Source organism: Aythya fuligula, chromosome 1, assembly GCF_009819795.1.
Source record: "Aythya fuligula isolate bAytFul2 chromosome 1, bAytFul2.pri, whole genome shotgun sequence".
Taxonomy (NCBI): domain Eukaryota; kingdom Metazoa; phylum Chordata; class Aves; order Anseriformes; family Anatidae; genus Aythya; species Aythya fuligula.
Window position 1 is genome coordinate 88,248,066 of NC_045559.1, and position 21,441 is coordinate 88,269,506.

Sequence of the window (21,441 nt, forward strand, 5' to 3'; positions counted from 1 at the left end):
CCAGGCAGGCAGGCAGGCTGCACCCTTCCTAATTGACTGAAGGAAGAACACTTGAACTTGCTCCAAAAGGAAGCAAAAGCTTCAGCCTCCCTGCATTCACTGACTTGCAGAGCTTGCCCAAACGTGCATGTAGGCATCAGCTTGCAGACAGGCAATTTAGAGGAAGCAGAGTTAGGCTAGCACAAGTCAGTTGGAGATATTGACCCTTCTGGCAGTTTGGAGGCACACCTTGAGCTCAGCTTAAACATGCCTTTATTCCTTTCTCCCCTCTCTGGGGAAACTGGCTCTTCACTTCCCTTTGCAGTCATTATTTTCTTCAGCATGACTCATTCCAACTGCAAGTCCATTGTATCCTTCAGCGCTGTCTATCCAGGCCCCATGAGCCACACCACGGAGAGTCCTGTGGAAAACAAATCAGAGCACCTACACCCCTTCCATATAGGCAATTCCTGTGGAGAAAGAGGCAAAGAATTTACCAAAGTGTTCTTTATTGTTTTAGTGTCACACAGGTTGCAATAGTCCAGTTTAGCTTAGGGCAAAGCTGTAGACCAATACAAAAAGCAAGATCCCCTAGAAAACAGCCACCCTCCCTCAGATGATGATGGCACTGAGATCAACTAGTGCCATGAAGAGCTCTGCTGGCAAAGCACAGCTAGCACACACACAAAAGAAATCAAGAGCAATTCCTGAGCAAACAGCTGGAGCAGGCTGCCTGACAGCCTTCACTAGCGTTACATTCATCACAGCAGTGAGTTCGGGTGCTTTGCAGTGAGTTATCGGGGAAGAATAAGTGTTTGCAAAATGAAATAGAGGTTTTAGCTTAAAAGCCTGCCCTATGCCATGAATATAGGGAAAGTCAGCTTAGCAAGGAATGCAAACAGTGCCACAAAATGACAACTGCAGGTGCAAACGAGGAAATGCTAGAGGCGTGATAGTGCTTCAACATTTATTTTCCCCAAAGACACATAAAAGAATTAAAACAGTTCTAAAAACCACAATGTTTTATAACACTTCACAATACATAAATACTAACTGTGCTTCCTGCTTAGACTAAGCAGCAGGGAAGTCTTTTATTCAGGCCTTTATGTCAGAAAGTGCATAAAGCTGTTTAAATTATTCAGGTACAGAACAAGTGACAGGAGAAATGTATGGCAGAGTCATTCCAGTTTAGTCCAAGACTGGGAAATTCTCCTGAGTGGGATGTTCTGCTGTTGGTTGGAAGCCACGCTCAGCAGATACTGCTCACACTGGGTGCAGAGGTCTGCAGTCAGCCAGTCCGCCATGGTCCTTGAGTAAGAGCACAGAGGCCGTGCTAGGCAATGGGGCTCCAAAATAACAGGCACGCTGGAGCAGGAGAGGGGAAAAAAAACAACAGGAAAACTGACCTGGGTATCTGTTAGAGGGTATAGAGCTTTTCCACCCTTCCCCCAGGCCTGATCCAACATTAAGTGATTTAGGTAAATGCAGGAGTTCAGTGGGGCTGTCAGCTCCACCTGGGGAAGCTACTAAGCATCAGAGCAGCTTCATTTACTGACACCTCTGTTGACTAAGACAGCATTTCAGCTAAAGGGCTAATGGATATCTGATTGATCCAAGGTTATGACTGAATCCTTAGAGCATGTGCTGTAGGATGTTTCTTTGACATCTGGAAGGATGGCAATAATGCCATTACTCAGATCTCCTCTACAGCATCTGCAAAGGACTGTCCGTGATGATGTCAGTAGTGAACACTGAGGTAAGAGCATTTGAACCAGAAACCACTGTGGCTATTTACTTACATTAAAGAACAGTTTCAGAGAGAAAATATATCTGTTCACCCAGTAGAATATGTACAAACATGTATTTGGAAAGAAGAGAACAGAACATATGTTTCCAGTCCTAGATATTACACTTACACTCACAAGGTCTGCCTTTTCCACTCAGAAGCTTATTTTGCAAAAATTCCCTTTCCATGGACAAAAAGGAAAGGGTATCTGTATGTGTGGGGGAGGACTCTCAGGAAACCAGTTGTTGCATTACTCTTCAGTTATACCTAAAGGAAGCTAAATGAATCATCCAGCATAACATGCAGTTGACCAGCATAGGACTACACAGAGCAGTTGCTATCATGTTTGTTGATTTGCATGTACAAGTAGCAGGTACCACCTTTCAAGGTGAAACCGTATCTGTCCCAGCTTACCTAGAACACTCCCAGTGCTCTACTTCATGCAGCAACTCCGAGTTCTTCCTCTCCTGTGTAGCTGGGTCTTCCTCTCTGGAGAGCCTCACAAGTTTTAAGAAGTGGAGTGGGAGATGAACACACGTTCTGAAGGGCACAGACATCTACAATCACAGCACAAGTCACTCGAGTTCTCAAGGAAAACCTCCTCCTTAGCAAGAAAATTTGCATGGCGTGTAGTTGATTTATTACCGCACTTACAAGATAAACATTAATGCAGTGAACTCCCTGACCCTTGTATAAATAGAGCACGGAGTAATCCCAACCACTTTACACAGGATCAAAGAAAGAGGAGCCAGAGCTGTTTCAGCTGAACAGCCTGTCTGTCCTGGCTGCTTTTGCACCTTGTATTTTGGCCTCTTTTCTTACAAAAAAAAAAACTAGAGGGTAGATTTGAGGTATCAGTGGGGTGAAGGAAAGCTTTCTATGACTAGGTGAGGTGCAGGAAAAAAAACAGAAAACAAATAAATTTGCTGTTGTAAAGACTAGACTTGCCTTGATGCAGCAGTCACAGCAGACGACACTAAGAGAAAAAAATTCCCAGCATTATCATTTGGGTAAAGCTCAGCAGACAGCAATGCTGTAGCTAAGGGTGACTTTCCCAAAGCAGCCTTAACATGTGATCGTGGCACAATCACTTGATGGCAAAGGGAACAAGTCTAGAACACCCCGCTTGGTTTTCCAGCCCTCCTGTTTATGGTAGTTTTAGCCAGCTGAAGCACATCAGCAGTCATAGCTTGAAGGCTTTATCTGCAAGTACCCACTGCTTCTCACCCAGCACCATCAGTTACTAAATTCCCAGTGGTTTGCTTGTAACCAATTCAATGCTTTGCTGCTGCTTCAAATAGATTTAAGTGAGCCTGAATGAGCCTGGAATTCTTCTCTCCCATGAGAAAAACTAACAAATAAGTGGATACTTGTGGGTCTAACTTCATTCCCAGTCACAAGGTCTGGAGTCTGCTTTTTCAGTCCTAAACAGAAGGTTCTGCTGCAAAGCCTCTCACAGAACCTCTCAAGCCCTTGACTCAAGTAAAATGCAACCTACAGAGCAAAATGAAGGGACTAATTGCTGAGAAGAACCAATAGCACAGTAAATTTGGTTATTGCTAGCTTAATACTAGGAGTTAATATTGATACCACTTCAGAGGCAAGTTTTTCCATCTCCTCTGCAGCTGTAGACACTTCAGCCAGGCTTGTGTACTAAGGCAAAACTGAAAGGCTAAGGAACCTGTTCCCATCCAAGTGCTCCAACTGTTTGAATACTGAGTGTTTCAGCACTGTTCTTTCACTCTTCTCCCTCCTCCTTCAGTCCCTTTGTAGCAGCTCACCTGCTGCAGAGGTAACAGCTGTAAGGCCACTTCAGAAACATCTGCTTACAGCAGCTGAAACAGATCTGTGGAATGGAAAGTTATTTGTGAATGCCAACTGGAAATATCTTCCTACCAACAGCATCCACCGCCTGCCAGAGAGCAAGCACATAAACTAACCTTCCAAAGGCTTTAGATCCACATACAATAACAGAGATCCAATGAAGGATAGCAGAGAGACAGGAATTAAAGGCTAAAAAGGCAAAAAAAAAAAAAAAAAAAAAAAAAGCCTTATTTGTAAGCCTGTGTTTTTATGATGCAGAGGTTTGGGGCAGCTGCCAGACAACAGGAGTTTAAAAAAAGGCTCTTGAACAAACAATAGCTGTATTGTGCAAGAGTGTAACAGTAGCTAGTTAAGAGAGGGAAGAAGAGAGACATTCTTTGAGGTAGACTGCAGCAATCCCAAAGAGATTAAGTCAGGGCAACTTTGAATCCAATCCTGAAGCCAAAAAAAAAAAAAAAAAAAAGGCATAAGGAAGCTGATGAGTCGCTTGAACTTTATAAAAAAGAACATTCATACACAGCTGGCAGTCAGAAGTGATATTATCTTGAGAAACAGCTTGAGAAAGCTAAAAAAACTTCAGCAGCAGGAACACAAAGAGGGTAAGAAAGCTATTTTAGCATAGGCAGAGAGAGGCAAGTTAAAGCAGGGTCAGTGAGCAAGGTGAGAAGAAAACGGATCCAGGAGCACAAGATAAAGAGGGTGGGGAAGTATCAGAGCTGCACTAGCAGAACTGTCTGCTAAATAAGTGAGGGCAAGAAGCTGGTCCCCAAAACAAGCAGCATGAACTTCTTCACACCTGTGTTGCAAAGGGCTTGCACCGAAGGCATCTGCTCTAGAGGGGCTCGATGGAACAAGCCCTCTAGAGCAGACTGGGTGAGTAAACAGCCCAAAAAAAGGGGGCAGCCAGCAGGCCGGTGCTGCAGGTTGTTCCCTGCCCCTTATCTCCCCAGCCTGTGCATCCACCACTCAGCAGGGTGGTTCACATCAACACAGCTCAGTTAACTGTGGGAGTTAACAGCCTTTGCTTCACCATGTACCAAATCCCAGTCAAATATCTTTGTGATTTCAGAGCTGGCCAACAGGAACAGTTCTGCTAGCACGGAAACAACAGTCAAGAAGTATTTAGCAATGGCTGGGTTACTTCCTAGGCAACTTACACAGCTTATGTTTGATTAGAAGTCATCACAGCACAAGAATTAAAAGATTTCATGCAGCTGTGGGCCAAACTCAGAACAGCTGCATGAACAGGATAAATTGAGGCAGAGAGCACCTCAGCAGTTCAGCACTGAGGGACATGAAGGCAGCCAGCTTTAGCAAAGGCACGGACAGCACAACAACAAGGAAAAGAGACTTACCTTTCCTCTTGAAGAGGCACCATCACTGCCTCCCTGGGAGGTGCCTTCCCCTTCCAGCACTCTCACTGCGTATCTGGTTCCGATCAGTTCAGCAATGGTTGGTGATGGCCACATGTTAGGAAGGTGATGGTCCTATCCAAAGACAGGAGTCAAGCATCAGAGAAAGCTGAAGGCACACGTATTTGGGGAAGTCATCCTCAAAATTGGGTCCCAGCAGGCTCAGCAGAATTTGTCTCAAAATTCAGTTCTGCTAGCGATAGGCAGTAGGCGTTGACTGACAATACTAGTAAAGAACATGCAGGGAATCCTGCTTAGTTCTTGAGCTTATAGACAAGAATGCAAGCAGCTTCCTGAAGCAGGTCCTTCGGTCCCCATAGCAGTTAATCCCATCCCCAGAGCCAGTCTCTTGGGACTCTGAACAATATGAAAGAGTTCTTCCTCATGTAAGACAAATCAAACTGAACAGTAAGAAACTCCACAAGGACACCACAGCAGCCTTGTTTTACACCACCTCCAAGGAAACAAACGTCCCAACTGAAGATTAGCATGCAATGTGGCTTAAGTAAAACCCATATAATGTGACCACTGCATGCACAAGGTTCAAGGTGCCTTCTGGAGTCACCACCAGATGTATCAGAACAGCTTGCCAGCTGATATGCCCCACTTACACGTTCCCTGCTTTGAAGGCCACTCTCTAAAGATTTGGATCTTGCTCTGTAAGGAGGCAGCTGCTGTTGGCCAGCGTTCAAGGAACAGTCAGAGTTGATGTCTGCCAGCATGGGTGCACTCACGGGAGGACGTGTACGATCTGCAGTGAGACCTGGGCAGGAAGAGAGAGTTTCTGATTGCAGAAAGAAAAGAAGGAATATCAACTTCTAAATATTCTCCCCAAAAGCTGACTGCTCAACAGCATTACCCCTCCTTTCTGAAAGCACCAAGGCCTGCTTTCCCCACCCTCAACCTCCATCAGCCCTGATCACAAAAAGCAGAGGTTACAGTAATTACAGTTGTCAGTAGAGTGATGAGTTTTTGATAGTTAGCACCATTTAGTTTAATAAAATCACATGGTGCACTTTCTTCTTGAACATTCAAAATGTTCGTTTAGCTTTTACTGTGATTGCCACTTACGCCTTCGGGAACACGCTATCATTGCTTTGAAGCCACAGGAGCCATACAAGCTTCAGTCAACTGCAGAGGAATGGTTTCCTAAGTGCACCTCCCTAAACTCATTAATTGATGTCAGAGCTTCTCCTCCATCAAGTGTCTTTAGGTGATCGGAGTGATGTAGCACAGTGAGCCCCAGCCTAAGGCTTTGGCAGCCCAGCAGGCACTGACTCTGACTGCACTTTATCACCACCGGGTTTGGATTTGCACCAAAAAGGAGACTGACCTGTGCTCTTGCAGGACACTGATGACCTGGCTGAGGCAAGGTGGGTGCTGGAGGACAGCTTGGGAGTAGGCTCCTGTGGATCAGAGGACAAGGTATTCTTAAGCTGCACACAGGAGAGACCAAGCCCACTTGTTCAGAAGCACTGCTGCTAAACAGAACCCAGAACTGACCAGAAATAGTCCAAGGCTTAGTCAGAAGTGGAGGGGAGAAAAAAAAAAACTGTGGTACATTCAGAAACTTTGTGTCCCAAGAAGCAATTACAAGTTAATTGCCCCCAGCAAGGAAGCTCTGGTCAAGCTGGTGAAATTTCAGATTCCCGTTATCTCCCTCACACAGCTCAATGCAGATTTTAGCTTCATCTGGTCAGGAACCAACTTCACTAGATTCTCCCTTCACAGCTTTCAGAGTACCTTGCCATTTTCTTGGCTCCAGCTCACACACAGCAACACTGGAGAAGAAGAAACTATGCCCCAGTAACCCAGTTCAAACCCAATGCTGTACCTAGGCAGCATTTTCTAGCTTCTCTAGATAAGTAGGAACACAATTCAATCATATTGCAGTCTCCATAAAGAAGGTCCTTCCAGCTTACAGTAATACACCAACCACGTGCTCCTCAAACACCAAACATTCCTCCAAGTAGCACAGACTTGTGCAAATATAGCTACATTTTTCTGCTTTTATTAATTCATATCCGTTTTCCTCAGTTAAGCAATTGTATTCCAGGCTGATGTTTACAGAAAGCAGATTGCTGATTGTTTGCCAGAGCATCTGTGCTAGACACGATGTGTTAGGGCTCAAGTTCTGTCCCACAGAGTTTCCGACTACGCTCAGACTGAATCCCAGAACCAAGCAGTGAAACTTTTCATCAGCAGTCTGTGGAGTTATGGAACCCAGGGGCCACATATCCCAGTTTACTGAAGAATGGCACTCCTTCAGTTGCTCCACAGGCAGCAGAGTGGGAATTCACCAGTGAAGTTGCTTCCTGAAAATAAATCACGTGAAATGCAAATATTCCTAGCATCAGCTGCCTCACTGTGAGGTAAAGTGGGAGTAGTTTTGGCCCATATTGGTCAAACTTCTGAGCATATCAAGACTTCTACGAGCCCTAATTTTAGAGACCAGATCAGAAGTTAGCTTTTATAGGCTGCAGTCATGCCACGATGAAGTGTTTAAACATCACATGAGCTTCTGTAGAGGCAAGGCCTTCAGTGAACCTAATAATGTCATGTTTATTCACTTTAGATGGACAAGATTACTCACACCAAGATTTAAACCTCATGTTCTAGGATGTGTGTGTGCACAGATCCAAAGCCCAGACCAGACTATTTACACCTCTCCAGTCCCTTCATTTAAAGCCTTACCTGAACTTCTGGTCCCAGCTGCTGTGCTACAGCACTGACAGTTTTAAACTCTGGACTGGCATCTTGAAATGTTAAGGAACGATCACTTGGAGATCTCAAGGTGATTTTAGGCATCACAGGCATTTCTGAGGGTTGGGAGAAGGGAAGAAAAATACACACACACAAGATAAGACATTGGGCTGTAGCAAGAAAATAACAAATTTTATACCCACAGAGCAGAATTTGGTATTTGGTTCGACTTTGTTCTGTTAGATAGTCTGGTTTCAGGTGATGGTTAAAATCCTGTTCTCTAACTTAGCTGACAAATTTGAACTCCCTAAAAAAGGGTAAGCTGAAACATTTTCAAGTCTTAATACGCCACAAGTAGATTTTCTAGAGAATTCTTGTGCCATATCACCTTTATCAACATAAAGTTCACATTCCCACCTCTCTTGCATTATATGCTATGGGGAAAAAAAAAAAAAAAAAAAAAGAAAAAAAAAGTGGGCTTCCATTTCAAAGGCCATCCATTATTTTTAGCCAGCCATGACTTCCCTTGCATGCTTGATGGGCCCCTTTGCAGCAGGTACCTGTGGGCCTGCCCCCGCTTTCCCTTGCTGTGGATGGCTGCGGTGTCTGTGGCCGTTTTGTTTCTGCCAGGAGCTGTTGGTGCCACCTGGACTCCTGTGGCACGCACTCTCTCAGCTTCCTCTGCAGCACCTGCAGGCAGAGCATAGCACCAGAGAGAGACGGTAAGAAAGAGTGAGACCAGTGGTGACAACTGATCTTCAGCAATGGCGCTGTTCTACAGCTGCCTCTCCCTAAGAGGGCTCTGGGCCCTGTGCGCTTGTGCTTTCTGTACCTCATTTCTAGTTTCTGAGGCACGTGAGAAGCTTCAGATAATGTGTTTGCTGTCGAATACTTTTAGAAACTCTCAAATTTGAGACAAGGCTTGATCAAAGAGTGTGGAGTATTTTCAGGACCACAAAATGTTCCAGATGGAAGAAACAGCAACAGAAATAGGGAGACTGATCTTTCTCCCCTGAAGATTTGTCACCTACCATATTCCAGACATCGTGTGTTGGCAGAGGGTCTGCCCAAAATTTTAGTATGGCTCACACATGCCTCTCCCAAACCCAAGCCAGTAGCTAGGACGTTAACTCCATATTCCTAGAAAACATCCCATCAGCTCTGCAGGTCACCTACAGGCTTTAGATGAGGCTTGGGAGCAGCTACATCATCACTGGGAGTCCTGTGTTTTTGCTCGACGATCACCTGAAAGAACAGAAATTATGCTTAGGCAGTGAGGTTTCCTCTGCTCCTCGTACATCTTTCTGATCAGTGGCACAGTCAAGTCAGAATTTGGGAGCGAGGAATGTGGGGAAGGCTTAAAAATGGCACAGGGAAATACAGAACGATGAGGTGCTTGCTGCAGAAGGGAGCACCGCAGAAAAGAAGTCAAGCTGCCTCCAGCTGCCTGGTTCACTTATTCTTGCTCAAAGGCGATGCTATTTAGTCTGTGTGTACAAGTGGAGAACACGTGGGAGTGCAGGTAGAACACCACAACAGCTTCCCACACTTGCTGGGCTCTCATTCATTTGCAAATTAGACCACTGTTTGCTACAGGAGTTTAAAGTAGCTTTGCAGATGGGGAAATCCTCGCTGAAGAGCTTTCACAAACAAAGGCCTAAGTAGTAAGTACTCCGTGCTTCCTTCTAGCATTTGGGACTTCAGATTGAAGCTTGTGCTTCTCATCAACCCCGGGAAGAAAAAAAGGAATCAAAAGCCAGTTCATCCTGCCACCTGGAGCTACAGTTTTGTATTGCACAGTGCAACGATTCTGTCATGCACTGAAAAAAAACACAAGTAGTTGTGATGTATTTTCTCCCTTCTGTTACCATCCATTTATTTATTGAACAAATTATCAGTTTCCAGACAAATGCCAGAGCCTTTTCGGAAGGCTGGAGCCACAGCCAAGGAAAGTGAGAGCTTCTGTAGGGGCGCATGGTTTAGCTGCAGCTGTTAACCCCCTGCACTCAAGGAGCACCATCAAGGGGAGGAAAAAAAAGCTGCTGTCTAGCACGGTAAGCAAACTTTACACTTTCTAAAATATTGCTCTTTATTACAAGTAGAGTCGTCTCATCTCCTGCCAAGATGTCTGTTTGCAAAGCACGCCAAGGCCACGAAGCCTCATGCCAATGTTTTAGATCTGCTCATCGCTCCCAGCTCAAGCTGCAGCAAGTGAACAGCATCCCAAACCTTCAGAGGCACTCAGGCGTTTTTGTATCCGGGCATCTTCAGCACCATCAACATTGCTGGAAGCCCCTACCTCTTGAGTCAGCACCACAGCCCCTGGAAGCAGTTTGGATTTATTTATTTTTTTTAAACCCTGCCTAAATTCCTGCAGCAGCCTGTTTACACACTGCCTACAGGCCTCTGCCCCAGGCTGAGCAGAGCACTCGCTCAAAAGTGATTTTACACTTTCATGCATCCCGCAGCAGCTGAAAAGGCAAGAAAAACTAGTAAGAAATGCCAGACAGTACAACTCAAGGAGCCTGTGAAGACATAAAGGTCTGAGGAAGAAAGCGTAAGCAGGCAATGGTCTGTTTCAAGGAGCTGCTGCCCTGTATGGAGAATAAGTTTACCATCTAGCTTCATAAAACTCTGGCTACTCCTGAAATAAAACAGTACTGGAAATAAAGTGTTTGGGGGGATAAACGTGGTGATCAAATATTGAGTTATAGCTGAGAGGAAGCTCCAGACAGTTCTGGACTAGGAGTACCTTCGAGAAGGACTTTAAAACAAGATTTGGGGAAGAGGTTTCAGCAAGGATGGTTTAGAAACCAAGTAGTTAGAGCAGGTGGTTGCAAAACTGTCTACCAACTGTAGTCAGTCAGTCACTCACCTTCCGAAGGTTGTACCTCCTGTGCTGAATGTCATCCAGAAGTCGTTCATAGGGGGAGCAGGCACGCTCTTTGAGCGGGGCAGGGCGCTGCAGTCGCTCGGTGGCCTTGCGCAGCCTCACCCCAGCCTGCAGCTCGCAGATGATGCTGGGCCACAGGGGTGCCTAGGAGAAGCCAGCGAGGGACAAGTCACCAGCAGGCAGAAACACACGGAGCAGCATCCTCGCCCTCCCTGTCACAGGGCACACTTGGCAGCTGAGGTCTTGCAGAAACACAGAAATGTGTCCTTAACACCCCCTTCAACCCACTTGTGGGGCACAGTACCAAGATGGAGAATTGCTTCTCTCTACAGAATCACTTTAAAATAAGTGAGCTGGCTCCCCAGTTCATTCCTGAATGTTGTCATCAACTTTATGAATGTATTTCAGCAAAACAGCTTTTCTTACTAGGTACCTAGCCCCATTTTCTTGGATAAGTACTTCTTGGAAGTACTGCAGGTGCTAGATGATTTTGTTGTTTTGTTTTTTCATCCTCCTCCATTGTACTACCTCCTAGGAAATGCTGATAATGAAATCCCAAACCTTACCATTAAAATCCTCTGAATTTTCAGAAGCCAAGGATTGAAGGGCCCACAGACCAAAGAGGAAGACAAAGGGAAAAAGATCTCTCACTTCAACCTTTGCAGCAGCTTATGCTAGCTTTTTCAGCCTGGAGACACAATCTGATAACACTGACATCTGCTCATCCTCTTCCTGTATTAATACCTGTTTCCACAGGATGCTCAGGCATGCAGGATAACCCAACAAAAGTTAAGACAGGAAAAAAAAAACATAATCCACTCAATAGCCTGTTTAGACAACATTGTAATGGAAGTGCTAAGTCAACAGCTTATCTGGATCCCAAAGGCAAATTGAGTAAGAACGAGTGATTGTATTATAAACAGTGAAAGGGAAGTAAAACATTTTTTAAAAACTGCCTCAGAACAAAGCTTCTGACTTGAATTCCTCTCCCTCTTTCACTTACAGGGTGAAGCACCTTCTCTCAACTTATCCCTTGAGATATCTTGGTATAATATCAGAAAAGTCTTATGCAAGCTCTGACTGATGGGCTGCCTTCAAGGAGAAGGACGCTCAGTTGGATTGTTTTAGCCAGGCTTTGGAACAGCTGGATCTCAACTCCAGACCAGCAGGACACTCAGACAGTAGCCACACGCTAGCCATATCTCCTGGATTAACGTAAGTACTGTTTGGGAGAACACAAAAAAAATAAAAATCAAAGTCCTTCTGAAGAAAGCTGGGTAAACTGGTCAGCGTTTGCTTGCTGTACAACACTAAACACATCTCATTCTTTTCATTCATGGGAAGACAGCTGTTCCTAAGAGGTCTCAGTGCTTATATTTTTCAAGGTGAAGATTGTCCTCTGACACACACAGTCAGCTCTGCTGAGATGGTACAGCCCTGCATGATACCAGCTTGTGGCCTGTGTTTCAGAAGCCCTTTTTTCAGAGCAGCCAGGATGGAAAAGCCTGGTCCACAGACAGCGTTAACTGCATGGCACCGCTCAAGGCATCAGCTCCAATCTGCGGGCTCCCAGCAAAGCTGGCACCCTGGTTATTTTAAACTCAAGAGTGTGTCAGAACGATGCAATCGAGTGGTGCACAGGGAGTTGGAAACCAGAGGCAGAGGATTTGCAACAGACATCCTGCTTTTGGAATTTATGTCTCCTGAAGGAGCAGAGGCCAAATACACTGGCCTTCAGGCCACACGGCAAAGCCCATGTATTTATTCATGTATTCCCTGCAGAAAAGAGCATCAACTGCTGTTGATGAGTTTGTGGTTTGAGATAGCTTGCCAGTTTATTTTAATAGATCACAAAATTGAGAATATGCCCAAACACACATTTCACAAACATTTTCATACGAATAGTTTGAGCACGCTTCAAAGCGAGTGCTATTTAGACAAAGGGAGCGAGTCCACAAGTCTCTCGGGGCTTGCCGTTTGTCTCCACAGACTCCAGACTACACTGCATTTGTTTATGCCGGGCAGAGCTCCAGCCAGAAGAGTTATTTGTTTCTGATTGAGCCCTAGCTATGGAGAGCCTTGAAAAGAACAGAGGGAGATGCTTTCTCTGCCCCAAACACACAGTCCAAGATCCATTCTGTCCTTCTGTAGAAGGACAGGAAAGATAACGAGCAGGAGGTAGGAGCTACATCTCCAGCCTCCCCCTCCATTCTGCCTTTTTTGAGCTGCTGAAGTTCAAAAGGATGGTCAGAGCTACCAACTGCCTTTAGCCTCTCCAGCCCTGAACCAGCACAGACCCCACGCAATAAAATGATCTCATCCACCTTACTCCTGCCACCAACAGATCAGCTTTCTGGGAGCTGTCAATCCAGCTGCAGAAGGAAGCAGATTGCTTCTGGCAGGTATCAATTCCTGCCAAGAGATGGAGTTTGGGGCTCATTTTCAGGAAGAAACAGCATGAGAAACTACTTGTGGACACTTATTCCAAAGAGTGCCTCCAATTTCACTTTTAGAAGTGGTTTAAGTTGAACCACAAAGAGGCTCTTTGTGCAGAATAAGTGTCCGCATGAGGTAAGCACATGAAATAATTTAACTTCAAGTTCACTCCCAGCTTGTTTTGCAGACAAGTCTTTAACTACGTAGTCTCTTGAACAACCTAAGAAGTTTTGTTGGTGTTCAAGCTCCCTTCTTTGTTTTATAGAGAGTCATTGGAAAACCTCAGAGAAGCATGGGTGGACAAAAAAAAAAAAAAAAAAGAAAAGAAAAAAGCCCAACCTACCATAATGAAGGAATTAAATCCCTTACCCTCTGTTTTTCCTTCTTCTGCAGGGGGGTTTCCAGCAAATCTTCAACATCCATTTTTCTCAGACTCTGAGAAGCGAACAAATGAGGTCATTACATTGGGCTGTCCAGTGCTTTTCCATCTATCCAGTATGAATTATTAACGTTGAAAAGCTTAGAAGCCCCAAACACCCAGACATTCAAAAGCTACAATAAATCACTACTGTGTTGCAGAGACAGAAGCCATTCATGTCATCGAAATAAACCTTCATCTAGGTACTCCATTTCTAGTGCAACAGGAAGAGTACTTTATAATTAGATCAATTTATGCAGGTAGAAGGGATAGTAGCTAAGGGGTGATCTCAAATATACCTCTTTGGAGGTCTGGATGATGGACACAAGCTTCTGAAGTTCCATAAATTCAGTAAAAAGACTCCTACAGGTCATTTCATAATGGCTCTTAGCCTCAGAAGGCACAGACAAGCGCTCCTCACAGGCCTGAAAGAAGTGGAGCTATTTAATAGAGAGATCTTGAAATGAAAAAACATGGAAGGCTGGAAGAAAGCAAAATTCAGTTTCTTGATGTATGGTTAAAAATCATCTTCCTCAGTTTCTTTGTATCTTTTCTGTTTGTTCTATTGCAGATGCAGAGGAGCAAAGAAGCAAGATGCCTAATCTCACACGTACAATAACTTAAGTAGCTGTGTGTAATTTATCTATCTTGTTCTCCATAATGTATGCTTTGAAATAAGTGCCTGGAAGGGAAAGCTTCCAACACACACACACCACAACAAAACAGCAGGTGCAGTCACTTCTCATGTTCTTTTTCCCCCTTGCTCCCCTACCCTGAATAGACTGGGGCATGGAAAGTGTCTTGTACCCTTCATTTATGGTTGAGAGGAAGCTCGTAATTTGAGTTGTGACATCCAAGTCCTCTTGCAGAGACCAAATCTTAGGGATATTGAAACAAGTCACTTGTCCAGTCATCTAGCTATTGAATGCTGCCTTTGGTGACTATGCACAGAAGGACTTTTTAGACAGAGCTGCAAGAGCCATGCTTAGTCTTCTTTATTAGTTCTTTTCCATAGGCACTTGAGCACACCTAAAATATTTTTGCCTTCCCTTTCTGATAGGAAAGCCGTGTGTTCCCTCTATGTCCTCCCACAAGCTACCCAGCTTTTCCCCCTAAATGGTCTGTTATCTTGGTTAACAGCATTGTTAACCTTCAGCTCCTCCAAAGCTGCTGCATTTACTAAGCAGGAAGAAGGAAACCTTGATAACATCCTGCAGGGTGACCGCTGGCTTCATTGCCTCGTCATCCAGCTTCAACATGAGGCAGAGCAGCTTCTCCAGGGGCTCACTCAGTTCTCGCTCCACTTGGCTGTCGATTCCCCAGTCCAGGGCTTCATAGATCACCACTCCCAAGTACTCCAGCAGCTGCAGACAGAGGCCAAGGAAGCAGTGCAGCACCAAGTGTTGTGAATGACCTGTACAGCCCTCACTTCCCAGCCATGGGGGGCCCTCTGCTGCCCTCACAGCTGAGCACAACGCTCAGGATGAGAAGGGCTCTAAAAGCAACCTGGTGCTCAAGTAACCTGAAACAGTCCCCAGATACGCCATTTTACCCTTTTAAAGGATTTATCTAGCACCTCTAAACGATCTGTTACCAGGACAAAAAGTCTGTGGGCTATTCCAGGGTACACAACATCTGTGCACATTGTCTTAATTGAGTTCACTCCTAGCATCTTGTTTCATTTTCCAGATTGCAGGGGACAGTGACTCCCGCAACGCTCAGCAAGTACAGACACCTTGGCACTTTTAGATACCGGCATCTCCCAGGCTGGCCTCCTACCGCTGCAGGATTGTATCTGCACACATAGGAAGGCAAAGAGATGGGCTTACCTTATCCTCTGACTGCTGAATGCTGCCAACATCTGAAAGGGAAACAAGAGAGGAGGTAAGGGGAAGATAGCTGCATAGATATTGATAAACAGCTTTTAGAATCTCTGTTGAGAGAGAGAAATTGGGAGAGCTCTTGGTAGCAAGGAAACAAATCCTTCTTGGTAAGGTCAATCCCACCTGAGGAAACCAGGCCTGCATTTGGATACTGCTGCAGAGCACTACCAGATACTCTTTTTACTTACTGTGGGCATTAGCCCCAAACTAACTGCTACTGGTTGCTTCCTTTTGCCTGCTGGGAGATATCTAACCACAAGGAAGGCCATGGATATTTATTTATTTATTTATTTTTACTACATGCACACTCTTGCCCCCTCAGAGCAATGAACTCTGTAGCAGTACAACTACGTAAGACAACGCTTGTTGCTGTTTGCTAGCTGCACATAGTGATAAAAAAGGTCAGTTTTAGATTTGCCTTGAGAGTTAATAGAAGGGAGACATAGCTCAGAGATGAACAGAGCAGGACATGAAACAATCTGAGGCTTTATTTTAAATAACAATTTCTTTCAACATAAGGTGTAATAGGCTTTCATCTCAGCTATTCCCTTGGCCCTTTAAAATAAAACATAGGCAACAGAACAGCCTATACAGTCAGAACACACTGAAAAACATATAGAGGAGGAATAAAAAAAATTTTCTCCCACTTTGCCCCTAAGTTTCAGCCAGTTATAACAACAACCCCTAGCATCCTCAGCTGGTCTCACTCTTACCAGACTTATGGTACACCCTGAAGGAAGCAGTGCCATCAGCGTGGATAAAAATGCTCCCAGGGCCTTTTATGAACACAGAATGGAGCGACGGGGACAGCCCCTGCGCCAACTGCTTCATCTTGCAGCAGCACTGAAAGCAAAGCGCCCAGGCTTGCTCCTCGCTTATGGGGTGCTCGAAGCACCTCAGGACCTCAGCCAGAGACACCTTGGCAGCCCTCTGCTCGCAGCACGGGGGCTCCATGTGCACCCTCACACCTCACATCGCAGGCTGTGCCCCCAGCCTAGGAGCTCAACACCCCATCCAGGACAGGGGGTTGCTGGCGCAGCAGCCTTTTATCAGCTCTGCTCTCCCACAGCTCCCTCCCTCCCTCCCAGGTGCCATCGTTAACGCCAAATTTGCTCCACATTTTTTTTTTTTTTAAAGGGACGCCGCTTTGACAGAAACAAGGTGAAGTGCATAGCAAAGGGGCTTCCGAAAAAATAAAAAAAAAAAAGACACAAACTAGCGAGATCTGCGTTTAATTCAACTTTATTCCTTCAACTCTACAGCAGCCGCTGGAGGGTGCCCGGCTCCCCTCAGCGCGTCCCGCCCCGCTCTGCTCCGCCCTGACGGGGACAAGATGGCGGCGGGGGAGGCGGCGTGGAACCGGCTGGAGCTGGCGTGGCCGGCCGGCGGCCACACGCTGCCCATGGCGGCCCCGCACCCCGCAGGTCCCCGGGGGCGGTTATGGCGGGTGGGCTGGCGGTTGTGGCGGTTGGGCTGGCGGTTGCGGCGGTTACTGAGTGCCTCCCGCCCGCAGTGAGGAGCCTGCCGGAGCTGAGGCGCCGCTGCCTGGCGGCCGTGCGGGGGCTGCGCGGGAAGGGCCCGGCCGTGGAGGGCCGCGTGCTGAGGGGGCTGCTGTACGCGTACCGCCGCAGGCTGCTCCGGCACCGGCCGTACCTGGCCCTGCAGCAGGTGAGTAAGGGCTGTGGGGGGGTCACAGCGTGGGGAGAAATAGAAAATAGCACAAAGCCATATGCATGTTAAAAAAAAAAAAAAAAACTACCACAGGTTTCTTCGTCTTTGCGTTTTGCCTGTCGTTAAGTCGCGTCGGATCAGTCCCGGGTGGGTTTCCAGGCTGTCCGCTGTCAGTGCAGTGTGTAGGGTGGAAATGAGGAGATATTTCCCCTCAGAAAGAGCAGGCAGGCACTGGGATGGGATGGGATGCTCAGGGAGGTGATTGCGCCACCGTCCCTGAGGTGTTCAAGAACAGGCTGGACACGGTGCTGAGGGACATGGTCAGTGGGTGACACTGGTGGTAGGGGGATGGTTGGACCAGGTGATCCTGGAGGGCTTTTCCCACCTTAATGATTCTGTGATCCTATGAATTTGCACTTTTCCAGCCTTTTATAACTAGTAGTCAACCCTCTCTTGCTTGTACCACAACCTGAAGTGTGCACAACTGTGTACCATTGAATACAAGATTCGTACAGGGATTTGAATCCCAATTAATTATAATGGGGAGGGGGGGAGGAGCAACCACAGGCCACTCTCTCAGGTACTTTGCTTAAGACAAAAACTGAACTCACCATTCACAGTAGTGCTTATGGTGACAGTTTTTAGGCCAAGGCGCTCACATCTCAAAACACCAGTTTTGAGATGGAAGGAATTCTCTTTTCTCCAGGTGGAACAATGCTTGAAGCGCCTGTGGAAGATGAACTTGGTGGGCAGCATTGAAACCCTGGCAGAACTGATTCCCAAGTAAGCATCGTGATGCTGTACATTATACTGCCCGTTGACTCAGTCTTCAGAGCTAAACGAGAAGGTGCTAGATCATAGCCATCTCCTTGTCTTTGTATTGCCACAGGAAAAATAAATTTGAGGCCCATGCAGAGTACTTAGTTCCCAGCCAGCCTATGCTGGAAACGGTGGCTGTGAAGGTACTGGGAGGCTGCAAGCTCATTCTGCGTCTGCTGGACTGCTGCTGTAAAGCATTTCTGTATCCTTTTCTCACTGCTTAAACATTCCTACAGGTCACCAGTTTATGAGACCAAAATCAGGTCTGCTGTAGCACCTGTATTGCTGACGGACTCAGCAGTGCAACTCATGTATGCAACTTGAAGCTTCTTTGATAGCCAAACATCTCATTTTCAAGTTATTAAGTGAGAACCCCGGGCTGTTGGCTGGCTGCTCTCCTCTCCTCGAGCAGCCCGAAGTTTTGATACTCATCTCCCCAAATGATCCAGGATATTGCCTTGCGAGCCGCCTCTAGTTGGTGTGCTCAGCAAGTTTCATTACAGGCTGTTTGTTTTTTAGCCTTAACTGGTGTAATCTCCAGCTTGTCCGTTAAGCACCTCTGCTCACAAGAATACATACTTCTGAACACCGTGGCTTCGGGGTTGTTGAGCCGGCTATGGTTTGTGTAGTCAAGTCTTGTTTGTTGTCTGTTTGACTTGCCTGTCAGGGAGAAGGGCCTGTAATTAAAGTCTTGCTGCTGAGTGAGCTTTATTCAGCTGGGAGGAGAGGGGGGAAAAGCTTTTATGAATCAGAGATCCCTCCGTCCTTTTGGACCTGATTCTAGGGTGCTGGTAAAACCACAGCGTTAACACCAGCCTGCCACAGACCCTGGCATCTGGTACTCCTTGCAGCGAGCAGTAAGCCTGCGTCATGCTGAAACGGAAGGGCTGTGATAAAGTTGTTCTACATCACTGCTGAATTTTTCAGGGAAATCCTCTTTGCTAGTCCCACACTGATGATAAACGTGCCTGAAAGGTGGAAGATGTCAGCAGGGGGAGCTCCGACTGATATTAAAGGAAAACGTGGTGGTGGGGTGTGAAAAGTGTATTGATGGGGAGTAGAGGGGAAGGGCAGCTTGGGATCTTTTCCGTGAGCTCTTCCTCTTGAGTTGAAGGAGTCGTTCCGTGAGGATAAGCACAAGGTCTTGCTAGAGGAGACTCCCACCTCTTCTCTCCTCAGGATTCAGTACAGATGCATACTGCAGAGCCTCATTTCCTTGTACGGTGTGCTGTCAGCATCACTGCGTCTGGTGTCCGAGACCCAGCAGATGCCTTACATTAAGGGGTTTGCCTTCCCGTCTGATATCAGAAACTTTCTTGGAGCTGACCTTTCTTCTGAGGTGAAGAAGCAAAAGGCTGCAATACTAACAGCAAAACGACCCACCAGCTGGGTGAAGAAGCTTTTCCCAGACGTGCCAAAGGCAGAGTCAGAGGCTGGGAATGGTTTTGTGACCTGTGAGAGTGCTATGAAAAACCCGAGCGTCCCTATGGATGTTGGAGAGCCAGTTCTGGTGACCAGAGAGAACAGAGGTAAGGCCGTGTGCCGCGGTGCCACTGCTGTCTGGCAGCTGAGGTGACAGCAACCTCTGCCCAACACAGCTGAGCACTTTGCTACACAGAGGGGGCATTTCGAGTACAAACTCCCCTCTCCTGTCCTTGGAAGAGGAGGAGAGCGTTGAGTGCAGGCGTGAGCCTGCTGAGAGGGCAGGAGAGCTGAGAGCCCCGCAGGACAAAGAGGTAGTGTCTGTGTGCAAAGGCGTAAAACTCGAAACCTCATAACGGGAACACTGCTCTCTTCCTCCAGGAAAGCAGCTGGGCTTTGACGTGAAGAGCTTACTTAGACCATCCAGACCTCCAACACAAGAGGTGTGTGTGCCACCATTTTACACGTTCTTTATTTTAACTTCAAAGCTCCTAACACTGTGATGTAACTTATAAAAGGTAACTATTTCTGTTATTCCTTGTTTCAGGATAGATACCTTACATCAACACCTTTTAAAGAAATGCCAGAGTCGCTCTCCTCTTACATGGTGAAATTGCAGCACACTGGGTCTCTCCTACAGATGTTCCAAACAGCTGCATCTTTTGGGGAGCTGTCAGAGGCACTCAGAAAAGCTATTCTGTGGTGCAAAGGCCACAAACTCAAGCCAGCAGCTTATTTTTTTCGTAACAAATTGTTGAAAAGCAACCGGCTACACCATGTGGAGGCGCAAGGATGCAGGTATGTTGCACATGCAGGGGGTTCTGGATCTGGCACTACATCTTAATGTTGTGTTTTGCTGCAGTGCAGGGAAATGCGGTGATCTAACCCCTTTTCTTGAGCTGCAACAGGATCACTACTTCAGGTCACTACATGCTGTGATGTGAATATTCTGTTTGGTTTCATTTGTGAGAGGATTTAAAAGGTTAAGAGATGCACAAATACAGAATAAGGAGGGAGAGTGAAAATGCAGTTTTAAGCACAGGCATGTAAGTGGCAACTACTAGATGATGTTAAGGGTGCCAGGCTTCTTCAGAAAGCCCTAGCTAGTATTCTACAAGATGCTGTTGTATCTCATGGGTGTGACAAGTAAAATGGTAGAGAACGCCAATAACCAAATCTCTGAGAGCACCAGAAGTAACTGCTTCTGAAAAACAGCTGCTAAAAGTTCTGTTTTGTTTCTGTTTTGCACCTTCCTTCCCTTAAGCCTGCGGAAGAAGCTGTGCTGCGTCAAAACCTCTCTCTGCAAGTACCTCCTGTACAGTTCACAGCGCAGGCGCTGGCCAAGGCAGTACCTGAGGGCACGGCTCTGGCAGAGGAAGGTGAAATCGTCCAGGCGCTTGAAGAGAACTCGGACTGCACGGCCAAACCAGGCTGAGCTTTTCGGAGTCTGTGAGAACGGGGCTTTGCTCACCGTGGGGCCTTCAGGTCAGGCTGGACCTCCCATCGCTTGTACAGCTGCTGACAAACTGAGCGCAGCAGGGACCCCAAAGCAGTTGCTTCCTGGCTCCGTGCAGGAAGAGGTTTCTGACAACATGGATATCGATTCTATTTTTGCTGCAATGGGGGTCTGATCCTGGACTGGGAAGATGAGGGGGTGTCTTTTTCTATGTAAAACTCTCAGAATACTTGCAGTGTTTTGGTAACTCATACCCTACATTCTGATAAGAAAATAACTATTTTAGTATATTTTTATAAAATAGTATTTTTTTTTTTATTGGAACAGCGTTCAAAACTATTGAGCAATCCGTATCCTTTCACCTAGACCTTTCAGGAACAGCAGCTTTGAGTTACCTCTTGCTTAAAATCCTTTCTCTGTTGCTGGACCGTCAGCTGCAGTGCAAATAATTACCACCCAAGGCAGAGGGCTGCAGCTGAGCACATGCTGTTGCTTTGGACCAGATTATATGTTATACTCTTCCTTTTTTGCTGCCTCATTTAGGTGAGGGCCTTGTCTTGCAGTATTACCACTGTTCAGTATTTGTTGTTCTCGTCCTGAAATGGGGAGTTACCTGAATCCTGCTGCTCCAGAAATGGGGTAAAGCACAGCTGGGGCCTGTAAGAGTAAATTCCTTACCCATGAACTTGAATCCCACTGCCTGAAGTCTTCTCAGGGTGCACTTTCTGCCTGCTTGGCA

At 46.3% G+C, this 21,441-nt stretch overlaps 2 protein-coding genes across 2 annotated transcripts; one reads left to right on the forward strand and one right to left on the reverse strand.

Moving 5' to 3' along the window:
- Positions 1-423: 423 nt before the first annotated feature.
- On the reverse strand, positions 424-16,165 carry LOC116492240 (protein spire homolog 1-like). The gene is made up of 15 exons (XM_032192833.1): positions 16,048-16,165; positions 15,281-15,312; positions 14,651-14,815; positions 13,751-13,876; positions 13,403-13,468; positions 10,580-10,741; positions 8,881-8,949; positions 8,265-8,394; positions 7,696-7,820; positions 6,335-6,407; positions 5,613-5,764; positions 4,945-5,076; positions 3,547-3,611; positions 2,650-2,741; positions 424-449 (listed from the first exon to the last, which is right to left on the reverse strand). The coding sequence occupies exons 1-15, from the start codon at positions 16,163-16,165 to the stop codon at positions 424-426; spliced, it is 1,533 nt and encodes a 510-aa protein (XP_032048724.1).
- A 609-nt stretch (positions 16,166-16,774) lies between these two features.
- NEPRO (nucleolus and neural progenitor protein) lies at positions 16,775-21,383 on the forward strand. Its single transcript, XM_032192962.1, has 8 exons — positions 16,775-17,002; positions 17,712-17,788; positions 17,895-18,026; positions 18,366-18,443; positions 19,004-19,353; positions 19,628-19,689; positions 19,794-20,044; positions 20,511-21,383. The coding sequence occupies exons 1-8, from the start codon at positions 16,775-16,777 to the stop codon at positions 20,875-20,877; spliced, it is 1,545 nt and encodes a 514-aa protein (XP_032048853.1). The 3' UTR covers positions 20,878-21,383.
- Positions 21,384-21,441: the final 58 nt, after the last annotated feature.

What these genes read in the sequence shown, in the direction of transcription:
- NEPRO (XM_032192962.1), top strand. Translation starts at nt 16,775, where the DNA reads ATGGCGGGTGGGCTGGCGGTTGTGGCGGTTGGGCTGGCGGTTGCGGCG. An exon ending in CGTACCTGGCCCTGCAGCAG is followed by an intron (nt 17,003 to 17,711) that starts GTGAGTAAGGGC and finishes TCTTTTCTCCAG; the next exon opens with GTGGAACAATGCTTGAAGCG. An exon ending in GTGGAGGCGCAAGGATGCAG is followed by an intron (nt 20,045 to 20,510) that starts GTATGTTGCACA and finishes CCTTCCCTTAAG; the next exon opens with CCTGCGGAAGAAGCTGTGCT.
- LOC116492240 (XM_032192833.1), bottom strand. Translation starts at nt 16,165, where the DNA reads ATGAAGCAGTTGGCGCAGGGGCTGTCCCCGTCGCTCCATTCTGTGTTC. An exon ending in GTGCCTCTTCAAGAGGAAAG is followed by an intron (nt 3,612 to 4,944) that starts GTAAGTCTCTTT and finishes TCCATTCCACAG; the next exon opens with ATCTGTTTCAGCTGCTGTAA. An exon ending in AGCTGTTACCTCTGCAGCAG is followed by an intron (nt 2,742 to 3,546) that starts GTGAGCTGCTAC and finishes TTTTTCTCTTAG; the next exon opens with TGTCGTCTGCTGTGACTGCT.